This window comes from Hemicordylus capensis, chromosome 6 (assembly GCF_027244095.1).
Source record: "Hemicordylus capensis ecotype Gifberg chromosome 6, rHemCap1.1.pri, whole genome shotgun sequence".
Classification (NCBI taxonomy): Eukaryota; Metazoa; Chordata; class Lepidosauria; order Squamata; family Cordylidae; genus Hemicordylus; species Hemicordylus capensis.
In genome coordinates, this window is record NC_069662.1 from 38527263 (window position 1) to 38544588 (window position 17326).

General features: G+C 45.8%; 1 protein-coding gene across 4 annotated transcripts in view; it reads right to left on the reverse strand.

The window, feature by feature from the left end:
• The window catches only part of PDK2 (pyruvate dehydrogenase kinase 2), a 35857-nt gene that overhangs the window by 9784 nt on the left and 8747 nt on the right, over nucleotides 1–17326 (reverse strand). For 2 of the 4 annotated variants that reach the window (XR_008310015.1, XM_053262712.1), the window contains exons 3-6: nucleotides 7231–7302; nucleotides 5156–5340; nucleotides 4700–4789; nucleotides 2802–2879 (exon numbers count right to left, since the gene is read on the reverse strand). Coding sequence is in view for 3 of the 4 variants with exons in the window: in XM_053262712.1 (XP_053118687.1) it covers nucleotides 2802–2879; nucleotides 4700–4789; nucleotides 5156–5340; nucleotides 7231–7302 (425 nt within the window). In the remaining variant the exon portion in view is untranslated. Of the gene's footprint in view, nucleotides 1–1389; nucleotides 1420–2801; nucleotides 2880–4699; nucleotides 4790–5155; nucleotides 5341–7230; nucleotides 7303–8214; nucleotides 8427–17326 lie in introns of those variants that run through there. The other 2 variants (XM_053262713.1, XM_053262711.1) reach the window with 2 other exon arrangements.

Sequence of the window (17326 nt, forward strand, 5' to 3'; positions counted from 1 at the left end):
AACAAACTCTTGGTTGCCTTGAACCAGAACCAAACTCCAATTCACAATAAGTGGCAAACTGTTCAACAGTGGTTCAGTAATCAGACACATGGGAAAGTCTTTTACAAGATAATAAGGGCTTCTCTCTGCTCCAGCTATTCCGGGAGAAGCTCTATTTCCCAGTCAGCCATCTGAAAAGAAGAGGGGGAGCAGAAGAGATTATAGCAGGGCCCAAGACTTGTAAGTCTTATCTTCTTCTGTTGTGGGATAAAGAAGAATGGACTTTGTGGCAGCTGTGACCCCTACCCACTACTACCACCACGTGGAAGAGAGAGGGTCAAACTAGGTGGCTGGTGTGGTTGGGATCACAATGTGGGAGAAGCAGTAAAGGGAAGGCGAGTCGAACACCTTTCAGGAGGCACAAGCAAGTAGAGATGTGAAGGCCAGGGTGGGGGGCAGAAATAAACAGGTGGTTTCTTTCCCCCCTGGAAAAGCTTGTTTCCCCCAAGGCCTTCATACCTCTACAAGCAAGTGACGGAACAGATCTGGGACGAGAACCGGACCTTTTTGTGTAAGAGGCAGGGGGTTGCTGCCTGGCTTGTAGCTACTGGTGGAAACTGGAATTTTGGAGGGAAGCACTGGAATGTGAACAGCGTTCTCTCCTTATAGCTAACCCGGAACTTGTTGAAATTTTAAAAGGCTGCAACGTGTCCCAAGCCTTGATGAAAGGGAGGGAGAACGATCTAAGCCGGTGATTCCCAACCTTGGGACCTCAGATGACATCGGACTACAACTCCCATCATTCCCGGACCTAACTGTAGGAGTTGGGAACTCTTGAATGAGTCTACTTGTCCACTGACAGGATTTCCTGTCGTTGCCAATTTGCAATGTGAGCTCTCTCTGCAGAATTGTACAGCCAAGGACTCCCTGACCTGCTAGCCCAGGCAGTGTTTGCTCTCTTCCTGGATTTGGCTGGGGCAGGGGTGCTGCTTCTGGGGAGGGCTTGCTCATGGCCAAAACTAGGGCAGCCAGAACATGAGCAGACAGCAAGTGTAGGGCGAGGAAATCTGTTCCTGTGTCACAGGGTGGAGACCTACATGTGAAAGCTGCTGAGATTATAAATGCTTTTATTCACAATATGTTTGTAAGCTGCCTTGGACATCCGGATAAAAAGGAGGGAGATAAAACTGTTTAAGCAAAACAAAAACAAAACAACAAATAGCTGCTGCACCTGTTGGATTCTCCATGCCATGCATCTGTTAAAGGCCCAGGAGCCACTCTCATTTCCTTGAAAGGCAAGGCAAGGAATAGCCACGAGGAAGGAAGCCGGGATTCTAGCAAAGCTTGAGCTGCTGAGCCACAATGCCAACTCTATGACAGCTGCTTACCAAACTACAACCCGCTACTTACGGGGCCAAGGGTGAGGTCCTGTTCCAGTGGCTGAATCAAAGGGGAAAAGAACGAATGAGGCAAAGAGTCACTAGGAGCGCAAGTGGCAGAGCTCAGAACGCCCTTTAAAAGGACGACCCGGAGGGGGCACTCCCAGATCCACCGAGTACAAAGGAGCCAGCGTAAACAGAAACAGGACTTTAATTGGGTGACTAACTTATTCCTTTTTAAAAATTTTACTTCCAGATACATCTGTGGTTATCTTCTTTCCAACCGTAGGGGAAGAGGCTCCACTGATTTGGTGTGCCAGCCAATGCCCTAGGATAATTAATTCCTTCATATTCACTCGCTCACTCACCAATTTAAGCTGTACAGTCTCTTCATTTAGGGCTAGGTTTCAGAAAGTGGGATAAAGAAGTAGGTGGGACTGAATTTTAGCATTTGGTGTGTGTGTGTGTGTGTGTGTGTGTGTGTGTGTGTGTGTGTGTGTGAGAGAAACCCTCCTCCTCCACCGTTTTCCAACAAAAGTTCTCAAAGCAGTTGTCTTAGAAAAACAAATACTAGGATGCTTCCCTGTAGAACTCACAACCTAAAAATAAACACAAGGTGGACACCAGCAACAGTCCTGGAGGGATGCTGTGCTGGGGTCGGATAGGGACAGTTGTTCTCATCTTGCTAAATGTAAGTGTATCACCACTTTAAAAGGTGCCTCTTTGCTCAACTTAGCAGAGCTTTAAAAAAATTATTATGTATGGACAATACAGAATGGCCAATAATTATCAGGCTTTAAAGGCCCAAGGAGAATTGCAAAGGGTCTGTAAATAATACTGTACATTCCAATGTGCTTCAGTAATAAAGCAATAATAGACAGAAACCTACCTCACTGTCCTGTTGTGAATGGGATAAAGGTAGTACAACACTCAACGAGTTAGAAGTGTTATTCTCACGGGGAAATATTTCCAATATTGTAAATATAAATACGGTGACACTTGTTGGGTCTATCTTTGAGTACTGCTACACAGGAACTTGTCTTATACCAAGTCAGGTACTGGGCCGTCTAGTGCAGTCTTTTCTATACTGACTGGCAGCAGCTCTCCAAGATTTCAGGCAGGGTCTTTCCCAACCCTACCTGGAGATGCTGCCAGGGATTGAACCTGGGACCTTCAGTACGCAAAACGGATGCTCCACCACTTGAGCTACAGCCCCACACTATGCTGGATGGGACGAGGCAGAATCTGAAATCTACAAAGGTAAATTCTAATGAAGGAGGCCAGCCAGTGCCTGCCTGTCCGTCCCTCTCTTACACACACTGTGGCTGGGGATGATGGGACTTGTAGTCCAACAATATCTGGGGACCCAAGATAAGGAACCCCCATCTTCGCCCGTACCCCCCCTCCCTTGCCCATCTCCACTCTGGTCCCTGCAGGACTCACCATTCACCTCATGGATCTCCAGTTCGGGAGAAGACAAGTAGTATTTGTCACACAACAACTTGGCCATGTCGTAAGCATCTGGGGAAAGTGGGAGGAAAACCTGGTTATTAGAGGAACGCCTGCTTGACAGAGTTCAGTACCTCGTATTCCATAATCTGCCGGCTTTGCTGCAAACCCATATGAATCTGCAGAAACTGCTGCTGCTAGAAGAAGTTTTGCCATCCTCCCATCCCCTGAAGCCACCACAGCAATTTCTGCTTCTTTCTCAACTAAGGAGTCACCTCCTCTTTCTGCACTAGTCTGGGTTTCCCTTGGGGCTAATGCTTGGGAACACCGACACAGCCATGCAGGGCTATGAAGGAACAGCCCAGTCGTGGAGGAGACTGACGGAGAAAAGCGGGGGAGTCTGCAGGGGAGGGGGGGCATTTTTTCCTCCCCATAAGTGCTGCAAGGGAAGTCTCCAGCCATCACGCCTGCACGGCTGCCAGGGAAGGGATTGTACCTGACAGGATCAACAGGCAGAGAGAGACAGGCTGGATCACATGTGCTCCTTCCTTCAGAAGGACACACATGAATTAGCTTCGAGCTTCCACACTAGAGGAGCCCTGTTGAAATCAGACCAAAGCTTCATCTACCCCAGTATCCTGTTTCCAGTCAGATGCTTCGAGCCAGATGCTTCTTGGAAGTGGGGCATGAAAGCAACCCTCCGTCACACTGTTTGTTCCCCAGCACCTTGCATTTAAACATCTACGGTCTCTTAGCCCGGAGGTGCGATTTAGCTATCGTGGAAAACAGCCACTGAAAGACCAAGCCCTCCATGAATTTGTCTCATGCCTTTTATAGCAGTCTAACCTAGCAGCCATCACTGCATTTTGTGGCAGTGAATTTATCTTTGAATTTATCTTTGGGTTTTTAAGGATTCCAGACAAAGCAACGGGTGGCCATCTCAATATACATGCAAAGCTGCAGAATGAGTGAGGATACCAGGCATGGTGTAGTGCTTAGAGCAGTGGACTAGGACTGGGAAGATCCGAGTTCAAATCCCCATTCAACCATGAAGCTCACTGCGTGACTCTGGGCTGGTCATGTATCTCTTCGCCTAACCTACCCCACAGGGTTATTGGGAGGATAAACATAATCATGTACGGTCATCTCTCACCAACCGCGAGGGTTCTGTTCCAGCAAAACCTCGCGGTTGGCACTTTTGCAGTTGGAGAGCAATTGAAATCAATGGGAAACAGGGGGTTAGGGAAACTGTGGTCGTGGAAAGACCGGAAAAATCAAAGAAAAATTACAAATATATTTGCCAAAAATCACCCGGAATCCCTTAAAATCACCAAGAATAAGCAAGAGTGAGAAAATTGAAGCTCTGGGAAATTTTAACACCCACCCCTCCGCAAATCGCTTGAAGGCACTTTTGAACCTCAAAAAACCACTCAAATTCACTTTAAATCGTGAGGAGTTGGCAGTATCAGCAAAAAGGATGAGGGGATTGAACCTCTGAAACACTACCACCCCCAAATTGCAAAAAATGATCCCAAATCACTAAAAAATCTTGCCAACCACGGATACTTGAATCACGGTTAGTGAGACCGGTCACAATTTCCCAGTCGCGGATACTCAAAACCGCGAATGGGAAAACCGCAGTTGGTGAGGGACGGCTCCTTGGAGGAAGAGCAGGATATCAATGTTTTTTTCTTTGTTTTTTAGATATGTCCCCCACATCCCACCCCGGTAAGCCAGCCATCAAGTGCTCAGTGTTGGTGCTTCAGAATTCTGCTAGATGTCTTTTGGGGCATTCTCTGCAAACATGAAGGAAAATCCAGTGATAGGAAAACTGGATTGCAGGGGAGAGAGATGCTACCACACTGGCACAGATCACACAGAAGCCCACTGACCTCTGACCACTTCTGAGACATTGCAGTTAGGATCGATGCTGCCAATGTGCTTGGGATGAGCTGGGTTGGTGCTGCCATCAAAAATCAAGGCTGTGGGGGAAAGAGAGAAAGCTGATGAAGGCAGAAAGACAGCACACAATGACAGAGGCATGCAGTCTGGACCGGGGCAAGGCGGCATGGATGAATCCGGGCATTCACACCACCCCAGAAGGGCTGGTGGCTACAACACTCCGAGCACTATTTTCAAAGCACATTGCGCTATGCACAAACATGGGTCCCCAGGGGTTGTTGGATTACGACTCCCATCATCCCCAGCCACAACTGACGGGAGTTGTAGTCCAACATCTGGGGACTCATGTGAGAACTCCTGCACTAAGGAATTACTGACAGAAACCACGGCCATAATGCTACAGATCAGCCAAAAGGGCAGGAAAGGAGACGGATTCAATAACTCACTGTGTTGGTTAATCAGCATGCGGATGGAGATACGGCTAAGGTAGAAACGGTCCAGGAAGTACTGGATGTTTTGGTTGGAGACGGGGTCATCCCCATAAGCCTCCTTGTACTCGATCACACCCTGGGCCATGGTGGGGACCACATCGTTGTGGCGGTTACGGATAGTGACCAGGGCGTTGGTGAACCTGGGAGGAGACAGAACAATCTCGAAACATAGGCAGGCTTCCAGCCTGCGGGTGAAACCAACAGGCTTCTGAATTGGCCTCATTGTCTGTATCGCTAACAAGTACGGTAACAGGCCCAGAGCGGCCCTCAAGGCAACTCCCACACATGGCATATTTTCTCTCTGTGGCCGGAATGAGCAGGGGGGAACCTTCTCCACACACGCAAGAGGGTGCAGCAGCCATTTTATGAAACTGGACCACTAAGAAAAGCTGTCCCGTGGCACATCAGCCCTTGTAAACACACACAGAGCAAATGCTAAAGGCTGCAGTCTTCCTTGAGGGAACCAATCGTGACAGAAGGGCTGGGCGAGCAGCAAGTCAGGGCTGGAGGAAAACCTCCCACTCCAGGCTCAGTCAGCAGCAGGAGATGCGTGCCAAGGGCACCAACAATAATGGATCTCAGGCTCAGGATGCTACTGCCCACCCCCTCTCACAGGAACCACCTGATGCAGTCCTCTCTTAATATCTATAGTAATAGTATTTATAGACAACATTTCAACAAAGTCATTGTCAACGTGGTTTAAGTAGGAAAAAAATAAGGAGAAAGAGGGTTTCCTGTCCCCAAAGGGCTCTCAATCTATGAAAAACACAAGGCAGATCACATTAGCAAGAGTCACTGGGGAAACGCAGTACTGGAGTTAGACAGGGACAACTGTTCTGCTGCTAAATATTAGAGAGCCACACTTTTAAAAGGTGCCTTTTTGCCCTCTTAGCTGGGGCTGCTAATTGGGCAGAGTTCTTATGTGGAGGTTCTATCCAGCAGGTTTCCAAGAATCCTAAATGGTCAATCGCCCCAAATCGATATGAGATAAATCAAAAAGAGGGGGCAGTATCTTGCTCCTACCAGTATTGTTTGAGTCCTACCCCCTCTTTTTGTCTTCTCTCTTCCAAAGGTCCTAAGCAAAAGGACATTCTTTGTACCAGGTGCTCACTGTGGCAGTGCTACCTATTACTGGGTTAGATGGAGCACTGGAGCAATACTCCTGGGCTCTCTCTTCTCACCTTTCCTCATCCTATTCCAGTGTCTCAGTCACCTACTGGGCAACACTCTGGGCATCAACTATGGCATACAAAACAGCCTCGAAGGCAAGCTTCATATATGACATTTCCCCAGTACTTAGAGTGAACTCTGTTCAAAGTGGGACGCTTAATAGGTGTCGACAGACTACTAGGCGACAAAATTACTGTAAGTACTGCAATAATAGGAATGTATAAATCAACTGAAATCAACTCGAATCTGGGTGATTCAGATTCTAATCAAATCACCTCTTAAATTCAGAAAAAAAATTGAATCAAATTTTTCAAAAGTTAATACGAATTTGATTTGAGAGACTCTGAGCTTACAATTACAAAAAGAGTTGCTAGATACTGTGCTGCTGCTATTAATACTCATTGGTGATTGGTTAATAAGAAATTATTGTTGTCTTAACTTTTTCAATCTTAGATATAAATGTATTTTAAGTTCTTTTAATCTTTATCTAATGTAATGTCCATATTGTACTGGTATGTAACTGTAACAATAAATGACTGACTGACTGATTTGAGAGCCATTTGGGACTTTTAAAAAACCATTCAGGCCCCCTGATTGGTTAAAAAAGGTGCCAACCAGTTCTTGAATTGATCCCAAATAAAATTTTGAATTTAATTCAAATTAGAAACAAAATTTCAAAACTCGATTTGAATCGAGAAATTTGATTCATGCACATCTCTATGCAATAACTCCAGGCAAGATGATGTACTGCAGATAGCCTCTGTGTTGGAAAGGAGTCGCATAAAATGCAACTCTAAATGGCCCCTCAAGCTGGGATTCCTCCATGTGTGTGCTCAAATGCCCCCAAGACCCCAACTCACTGGCCTAGTGTCCCGTGGTCCTCGGGGTCCTTATCCAGGAACACCATGATATCCAGCAAGCTCTGCACATACCTGGGGAAAAGAAGAGAGAAACAAGAAGTCCCACTGAAGCTCCAAATCCATCTCGATGGAAAGTCACTTGTAGCAACCTTCCTGTGGCCAACAGCCAGGCCTGGATTGCTCCCCCTTGCAGTGGCCAGTTGAAGAACCAACTGCACCATGAGCAGGAATGGAAAAGTGGATCAGGGAAAACTACTGCCACCCACTGTTGCTGCTCCCCGATCCTCAGAACTGGACTCCAGCTGTTATTGGACTACAACTCCCATAATCACCAGTCATAATGGCCAGTAGCCAGGGATGATGAGGGTTATAGGCCAACAACCATTGGAGACCCCTGATTTAAGGGCACGATGTTTGTCTATTTGAAGAGCTGCATGTGGAAGTGTGTGTTAGAGCGGGCGATGGATTCCTAGTCTTTTGTTGTTGTTCCTTTTACATCTCTGTTTCTGTTTGTGATTCAAAGATGGCTCGTGGCCAGCCAAATAGGTAAGAACTGGCAGGGAAGCTTCATTATTAGGTACAGATTCCGTACATGCTGGCAACTAGCATGTACAGAGAGAAAACAAATGTTGGACGTACTAGACAGACAGGGCTGGAAAATGCATAGATGTTGTGTATAAGAGAAGGAGCTATGCTTACAGGGCTGGTGGGGGAGAAAAAGGGAGAAGCACAAGCAAGTGGAAAGGTAATGGGACTCCTGCAGTGTTTCCTCTAAGGCGTGCGTGTGCTCATGTGGTTTTTTATGCCTGCTCAGTTAATTTTAGATCCTGCTCAGGTTGAATCAGGAAGACCCACTCTGAATGCAGGTGAGCACACACTGCCTCGATACTGCCGCCCAGAACAAAATTCATTCTGCACACAGATGAAAAAAATAGAGAGAGAATACTGGACTCCTGGCTCCATTTAAAAACAAACAAAAATTACCATCTGCCTTGCATGTAGAAAATTCCAAGTTCACTCTCTGGCATCTCCAGGTAGGACTGGGAAAGATTCCTGCTTGAAACCTTGGAGAGGCTGCTGCCAGTCAGTGTAGACGATACTGAGCTAGAGGGACCAAAGGTCTGACGTGGTATAAAGCAGCTTCCTATATTCCTATCATGATGGCTTTCCTGCCTTGGCATCCTCAAGCCCTTCATGCCACAGGCCCTTTGGGCGTAGTAACAGATCTGGTGAAAACACGGGGCAGGATCAAGAATAAGCACCACTGAAATAAATGATGATTTATTAAGACACATGATAAGTAATGTGTCTTAACACAGGAAATAAATGGTTATTTATTAAGAGACACGAATACATGTGTCTTAACATCTTTTAAAAGCTGTCAGAGATGGGGAGGCTATTAGTCATAATGACTGTTTGTTCCATTAATTTCAATGAGACGTAGTCATGACTAACTTAGTCTAGATCTTGCTTGGTGTGATTTGCCCTCAGCCCGCAATGTGGCACAGGCTAGAGCTATATATTTTAAAATCCACATTCGCCTTTTATGTTGCTTTTATTTATTTGTTTTTATTTAGCATATTTGTATACCGCCTAAAACGCATGTCTCTGGGCGGTTTACAATAAAACACCGCAGATTAAAAACAAAGTTAAAACAAAAATAATTTAACACAATGAGTCTAATTATAAAGTCTGGGTGAATACATGTGTCTTAACCTCTTTAAAAAGCTGTCAGAGATGGGGAGGCTCTTATTTCAGCAGGGAGCTCATTTCAAAGTCTCAGAGCAGCAATGGAGAAGGCGCGTCCCTGAGCAGTCACCAGATGGTGGCAACCATAACCTGACCTCCCAGATGATCTCAATAGGTGGTGGGGCTCATAACGGAGAAGGCATTCTCTTAAATACTCTGGGTCTAAGCTGATTAGGGCTTTATACATTATAACCAGCACTTTTGTATTTTGCTCAGAAACATATTGGTAGCCATTGTAGTTCTTTTAATATAGGTGTAATATGGCCTCTTTGAGATTACCTGGAGACCAACCCAGCTGCTGAATTCTGCACCAATTGCAGCCCCACATAAAGTGAACTGCAGTAATCAACTCTGAAGCTTACCATTACATGCACTACTGTTCTGAGGTTGTTTACCTCAAGAAATGGATGCGTCTGGCATATCCGGTGAAGTCGATAGAAAGTGCCTTTGACTACTACCTCAACCTCAGTCACCCGAGAGATTCAGGATCCAGAGAGACTTTGGATCCAGAAGCCCTCCCAGACTGCGTATCCGTTCTTTCTAGGGGAGTGTAACCCTGTCCAGGACAGCAGACTGAAGTTCTGACCCCACACAATAAGTACCTCCGTCTTATTTGGATTCAGTCTGTTTGTAATCTTCACACTTCAATCTCTCTCTTAAATGGATTCTAGACAGCCAAGGCCTTCGTGAACTCTGTGCCTCAACACTGCAGAAGAGTTTTTAATAAGACAAGGTGAATGTGGTGGGCAGAAGCCTCCTGCTATACAACTAGAATATATTATGAGGTCATTCACACAATCAAAAACTGTGTTCGACCCAGGTTTGGGAGCTGTGTGTGCTCCCAATTTTTGGTTGTGTGGAAACAAGGTAGGAGGAAAATCTGGGTAGAAGTGATTGTGTGGAAGCAAGGTAGGATTAAAAGCTACTTCAAGAGCATGAAATTTGCTGCAGCTGGGATTCCTGAAGGATCATTATCCTTGTAGTACAGAAAGCCGAGAGTAGTGGTACTTAAAACAGAGCTTGACAAATCCCAGGTGCACCTAGAAATTTAATTGTTGTGCCTAGACTAGAATATTCATAGGCAGAATTATTTAATACAAACTTCATTTGTCCTAGGCAGCTCTATATCTGTACTGAGTACTTGTAAAGGGGATAAAGAGAAACCCATTTACCCTTCCCGCTCCACAGTGTCCATTGCTAAGTCTGCCAGTTGTGTCTGATTCGCAAATCTTTGGGTTGGTTCCTATAGCCAAAGAAAATTTATCAAGGCCCGACTTAAAATGAATCAAAGATTTCTTAAATGCTGTGGAACAAACCAGTTTAAGAACTTGGGCTAAGTTCCATTTAGGTACTCTTGGGAAAGTTATCTAGGAGAGCATGTCTGATGTCCATAGTATCGTGCAGTAACCTAGAACAAGGGAAAAGCTTCCTGTAAAATCCATGCAATTTATTGGGAATGCCCCCAAAGTCCTAATGTTTGAGGGGTGTTTGGTGAATTGGAGTGGAGAAGTGGATGTGAAAGTGTGAAAGCTGTCCTTACAGCATCACTTGTGTCTTTGTTAGGGAGTGAAGCAATCCTTGTTTGGGAGAATCACTAAGGATGGGGATAATTCAGTAATATGATAATCACATTTTTTTTCATTCTTGCATTCGTACATCCCCATTGGGCAATACTGATAATGGAGAAGCTTTATATACACATTCTAAGAAGAAAGTAATTAAGGCTGCCACCTGATTGAAAGCACTGCAGTTGATTGTATCAATTTTAGTTGATTGCCTTATTCACATGCAAATATATGCGGATTTAATGAAATGATACTTCTAAAGGGGAAAAGACACTCCGTTTTTAGATGATGTATATATCCTTTGCAAGAAGCACCTCCTTAGAAGATGCATTACCTCATGTATCAGAGAGAAGCGGAAATACTTTTAACAAAGCGCCTGTCATCCACTGGTTTTGTAATTTTCTGAATTAAAAACATTATTTTTAAGGATCTGCGGCCCAATTCATTAAGGGCACCTTTCTAGTCCATCAAAAATATTTTAATCAGCTACTTGCTGAAACACTGCATCCCCAAAAATAATACTAATACAACTATGAATCAAGGAGAAAAAGAAATGCAAACAATTTCTATTATTAGGGTCTAGGAAGGAGACCCAACCCAGAACACTGCTGAGGGACAAAAGATCTTCATAGCTATGGAAGCTGGAGAGGCCAGAATCACGCTTGTTTTGTTTAGGGGTGGAGGGCTTTTTTGGCACTGGTTGAAAGGACAGATTTGATGGGTGTCGGGTACCTATGCGGCAGCAAACAGCTCCCTTAGACAAGGAGAGTGGTTCTGCAAAGCAAAGCAGGCCCACAATACTGTTATCTAAAATGCACTCTTCATGTACAGGACTGCACCCTTCTCTGTTCCCCATAAGCCAGATCAAGTTCAGCACAACCACACGACAACGTAACACAGCTCTCCTTGTTTGCTCTCTGGCAAAATACCCAAATCCACCCCTCTACCTATGGTGAATGGAGGTAGCCTGAGAGGAGGGAGAGGTGGTCCTAATCTCATTGTATGAACAAGCAATTTGTATGAACAAGCAATTTAAGAAGAGGCATATAATTCTCAATCCTTGCTCTCGGTCACTTCTGAAATTTAGTTCACACTAAAGTAGTAAACCCACATCTGGGCAGTACCATCACAGGCTGCAGGCGCTCAGGTGACTGAATACCCCATCATAAAAAACCAAACACACCCTGCACATAGAAAACTAGCATGTCAGGGAAAAGGCTAGGCTAGAATCCCTCTTTTCAATATCTAGATTTCCATGTGAAGGATTGGGGTGGGGGGATTCCATCACACCACCCACATTTGTAGTCAGAAGTGGCACAGCACAGACACAGATTTCCTCCTTCAGTGTATTAGAATACTCCATGACTCAGGCAGACATTAGAGTACATACACACAGGCACCACAGCAGTTCTGAATGGCACCCATATGGCTTTGAATAAAACACACACACACACACACACACACACACAGAGAGAGAAAAAAACAGGATAAACAGTGGGGCTAAAAACACAAAATGAAAGGAGTACAGTCTGACATAATTCTATGCAAACGTGTATACAAAATAAGCACACTGCCCATTTACAGTAACAAGACAACCTTCCTAGCTTTGCCAAGCTAATTTAACATATGTTGTGGAAGAGAAAACCATGGATCTGCTAGTCTTAAACAAATACAATGAAGCTTACTGATACATTCTAATTCAACAGTTTGACACTGGCTGATATATATGCCTGCCAACCAAGGAGAACACTTCATGTATCTGATGAAGCACATTGTTCACAAAAGCTGATGCTAGAATAAATCTGTTAGGCTTTATGAACATAGGAAGCTGCCATATACCGTGTCAGACCACTGGTCGTTCTAGCTCAGTATTGTCTACTCAGACTGGCAGCAGCTTCTCCAAGGTTACAGGCAGGAGTCTGACTCAGCCCTATCTTGGAGATGACAGGGAGTGAACTTGGAACCTTCTGCATGCATGCAGGTGCTCTTTCCAGAGTGGTCCCATCCCCTAAGGCAGGCCTGCTCAACTTAGGCCCCCCCAGCTGTTTTTGGACTACAATTCCCATAATCCCCAACCACAGTGGCCAATAGCCAGGGATTGTGGGAACTGCAGGCCAACATCTGCAGGAGGGCCAAAGTTGAGCATCCCTGCCCTAAGGGGAACATCTTACAGTGTTCACATGTAATCTCCCATTCAAAAGCAAGCCAGGGCAGACCCTGCTTAGCAAAGGGGACAACTCATGCTTGCTACCAGTAGTCCATCTAAGGTGTGCTCGTGCTCACATGTTTTTTGATGTCCGCTCTGTTAATTTTAGATCCCGCTCAGGTTGAACCAGGAAGGCCCCATTCTGAATGCATGTGCACCCACACTGCCTTGATACTGCCGCCCAGAACAAAATTCATTCTGCACACAGATGAAAAAAAAAAATCAAGAGAACACTGCTTGCTTCCACCAGGCCAGCTCTCCTCCTGCAGGAGCGCCACAAGATCTTTGCTGCTGTTCTTGGCAAGGAGGAGGCGGGCGGCGTTTGTTGTAACAGACCACTGGCCGTGGTCCTCAGTAACAAAATGTGTGTGAGTTAAAAATACTTGAAGGGTCTAGGGAACAGAAACATCCTAACTGTAAGAGCTGTCCGACAGAGTAACAGTCTGCCTTGTGCAGTGGGTGGGCTCCCTAGAGCGGTTTCAAACACACACTGGATGGGACGCTGAAGCAGTTTTCTGTACTAAGCAGAAAGTTAACAGTCAGCCCTTCCTGCAGGAGGAGTTGCTATCGGGGAAACATCCCGGTTTGGGTGGTGGGCCTTGTAACAATTAACTTGGCTCTTGGCTCTGGTAAGCAGGGCAGCGGGATTCATGGCACGTACTTCCTATTCTGTGTTTCTCTGGCAACTATAAAGGGACCTGGAGGGGGAAAGAGCGGAGAGCTCTGAAGCTCAGCAAACAAACCATCATGTGCTTTCCAAAGTAGGACAAAGTGCATGCCATTTCGGACTCCAGTGCCTTAAAGAGCGACTTCTGATTTCTTTTTATATGAACGGGCAACCTTGCTCTATCCTGAGTCAGACCATCGGCCCATCTAGGCCAGAACTGTCTACACTGACTGGAAGCAGCTCTCCAAACTTTCAGTCAGAGAAGGGTCTCACTCAGACCTACCGCGAGATGCCAGGGACGGATCCTGTGGCTCCCGTCTTCCTTCCCTTGCGTGAGTGCATGTTTGTAAAGTCCATTTCAAAACCTAGGACATGTGTGTCAGGTCAACAGTGCCTGCTAAGAGAGTCCACAAGAGAGGAAGAACAAGGAACTCAGCTGCTCAAAGAGACGGGCAAAAGAGGGTGAAGTGCTCAGCATCCTTTCTCTTCAGCTTCCTAAATCTGATAGACACTGTCAGGTTCTTAGAAATCATAAATTCCAAAGAAGTGACTCCATTACAGTAAGCAACACACACACACACACACACACACATACCCCATATCTATTTATTTATTTTTCAAATTTGTATACCGCCCCAAACGTTCGTCTCTAGGCAGTTTGCAACAGATTAAAAATAAAAACCTCAAAATAAGTTAAAGCACAGTCCAATTAAAAATCCCTGATTGAAAAAACAAGTCTTTATTTGGGTGGGGTCTGGGGGGGGGGAGGTCTGATGATTTTGCAACTTAAGCTTTAAGTAGGAAAAAAGCATGCTTTGTCATGAGATTTATATTCCGCTTTTCAACCATCAGGTCCTGAAAAGTGACCTACAGCATTTTAGCATTTTAGGGCAGTGCTTCCCAACGTTTTTCATCCTGAGGCACACTTACAGAAAAATAAAATTGGGGCATGCTGCCCCCTCCCCCAGAAACAGACACGTTGTGTGTGTGTGTGTGTGGCAGTGGCAAAGCCATCACATTATGTTTATTTTTCCTCCCTTCCTCCTCCAGCCCTGTGCCCCTCCTGGATGCATCAGGGAACATGTCAGCTGCAAAGTGAGGTGCTAACTCCCCACTTTTGGAGCCACAAGAAGCCGCCTTATCCTGAGCCAGACCATTGGTCCATTCAGCTCCGTATTATCTACACTGATTGGCAGGGTAGACATGCTTCTAACCCATGTTTCTGACAGGGAGTCTTTCCCATCCTAGTGAGGAAATGCTGTACTTACCCAATTCCTCTGCAATTTGGGTGGTAACCTCCACCTATTAGGCACTACCACCCCACCCCACTCTTCTGCCCCAGATCCCACTTTATGCCCCAAATCTGCCCCAAAGACACTAAAACTTCAAAAATTCACCAAATATCAGCCCTTTGCCCAATTCCTCTGCAATTTGGGTGGTAGCCTCCACCCATTTGGCACTACCACCCCACCCCAGTCTTTTGGCCCTGGGACCCATTTTTTGATCCGAATCAATTCGGATTTAGATTAATTCGGATCCAAATCGAAACTGGAGTGATTCGGATGGGTCAGTTTTGGACCCAAAAACAAATCAGGGGTGTTTCGATTCGGATCCAAATCGAAGCACCAAAAATCAGAATTGCACACTCCTAGTCCTTTCACAAGGCGAGAGGGTTGCCTCAAGCAGCAGATGATTGGGAAGCCAGCAGGGTTGCAAGAAGCGGTCCCCCCCACACACACACACATCAAAGTAGCTCTTTGGGACCAATCTAGGCCTTGCAAGCTTTGCAATAAACACTTCTCCTCAGACTCCTTGCAAAACTTGGAAGACAAGAGAGGAGGCAAGGAGAGGAAGGAGGCGGCTCCTGGCAACCTCCCCTCCTTCCCACCCACTTCACCACTTTCAAAGCTTACAAGAGTCGGTTGTGGAAAGGGGGCTGGCCCCTATCAGGACATGGAACGAGGCACCTCACCTCACCACAATACCTTGGGCCCACCATGGGACTCTTTTTGTGTGTGTCTGAAAGTCAGGTGTGGCCCAAGATATTCTGTGGCCTGAAGCTAGGCATTAATCTGTGTCTGATTTTAAATTATCTAAATTCTTTTAAGTTTTTGTGTATGTTTTTAACTTGTTTAGGTTATTGTTAACCGCCCAGAGATGAAAGTTTGGGGCAGTGTACAAATCTATAATAATAATAATAATAATAATAATAATAATAATAATAATAATAATAAAAAGGCTGAACACTGCAAAATGGATCACCCTCAAATACTACCACCTACTACACAGCCCACTTCAGATTATTGCACGAATAGCATGGCTCTGTAAAAAGCACAGGGCCCACCTGCAAGCTCTCTTACACTGGTGTGTGTGTGTGTGTGTGTGTGTGTGTGTGTGTGTGTGTGTAGGGGCTCCTTTGTGTGAGAAGCAGAAGCAAGATAGTAGAAGCAAGATAGCAAAAGTAGACCGGAGACAATGGATCGAGGGCAAACTATGACACTCTGAGGGAGAGGAGACGCACGAGAAAGGAAACAGACCGGAGCCACAAGGGTGAATTTGGGGCAAAAAGGCATCTTGTAGCTGGAACTAGTTTGGAGACATCTTAGTTTGACCAGTTTGCTTGCTTGTGCATATTATATTCATCTGGTCTTTTCAATGTGTTTTCTTCCCTTATTCTATACTAAGGTGGCCATTATGCAACATGATCCAAAGAGAAAGGAAGACAATTATAATGGCAGAGAAAGAGATGTCCAATTCCATTGTAAGCCGTAGCATCCAGTCTGTAGGAGCCAGAATCAGACTTTTAAGATGTCAGCCAGAGTAAATCTCTCAAATTCCTGGCACCAGCATCAGATTTCTAGATGCCCAGATTACAGCCCTGACAGATCTTTCATCTTAATTTAAGACCCCTGCAAACGATGTGCAAGCACAGATAATGTGCACAGGTGATATTGACAGTTTTTGAATATTTTATGAGGATGTTGGAAACAAAAATGGGGTACAACTGGTCTTGCTCTCTGCTGAGGCCAAGACAACGAACGAAGCATGCCCAGTATAAGGATGTGACATGCTTGGACAAATGCCAGAGTCCACTGCTGCAGAAAGGGCCACTGCCGACGCCAGCGTCCAACCCCCTTTCTTTCAGCCAAGGTTTTTCTAAGTTTCCGCTGGCACTTGGCACTACAAGACTGCAACATCACGCCATTTGCAACTTCCCAATGCCCAGCCCTGGCAGAGCATCACTCCCAAGGTGGCCAACTTGAGGCTCTCCAGCTGTGGTTGGACAACAAGTCCCATTAACTCCATCCAGGGTTCCCTGTAAGAGGGATTCCAAGAGGTTGTTGTCTGCAACTCCCAGAATTCCCAGCTGCAATGGCCATTGGCTGGGGATTAAGGGAGCTGTAGTCAACAACATCTGGGAATCCCTCTTACAGCAAGCACTGACTCCATCTACAATGTATTGCAGCTGGAGATGATGGGGAGTTGCAGTCCAGCAACAGCTGGAATTGCAGGTTGGCTCCCCCAGCTGCAGAGCTACTTCCCATCACCGCCTGCTGGAGCAGGGCACAGAGGAACGAACATGGCAGTGCTTTCAAGTGTGCTTTTGCTGCTGCCATGCCACCTCTCCTCCTCCCAATGCCGCTGGCTTCTAAGAAACAACAAGTGTGGCTGTAAACCGCTTTTAGACTGTACATCAGGGCTGCTCAACTTCGGCCCTCCTGCAGCTGTTGGCCTACAACTCCCATAATCCCTGGCTATTGGCTACTGTGGCTGCGGATTATGGGAGTTGTAGTCCAAGAACAGCTGCGAGGGCCTACGTTGAGCAGGCCTGCTGTACACAGATGGACTTATGAAGCTGCTTTATACAGAGTCAGACTATTGAGCCATCTAGCTCAGTGCTGTCTACAT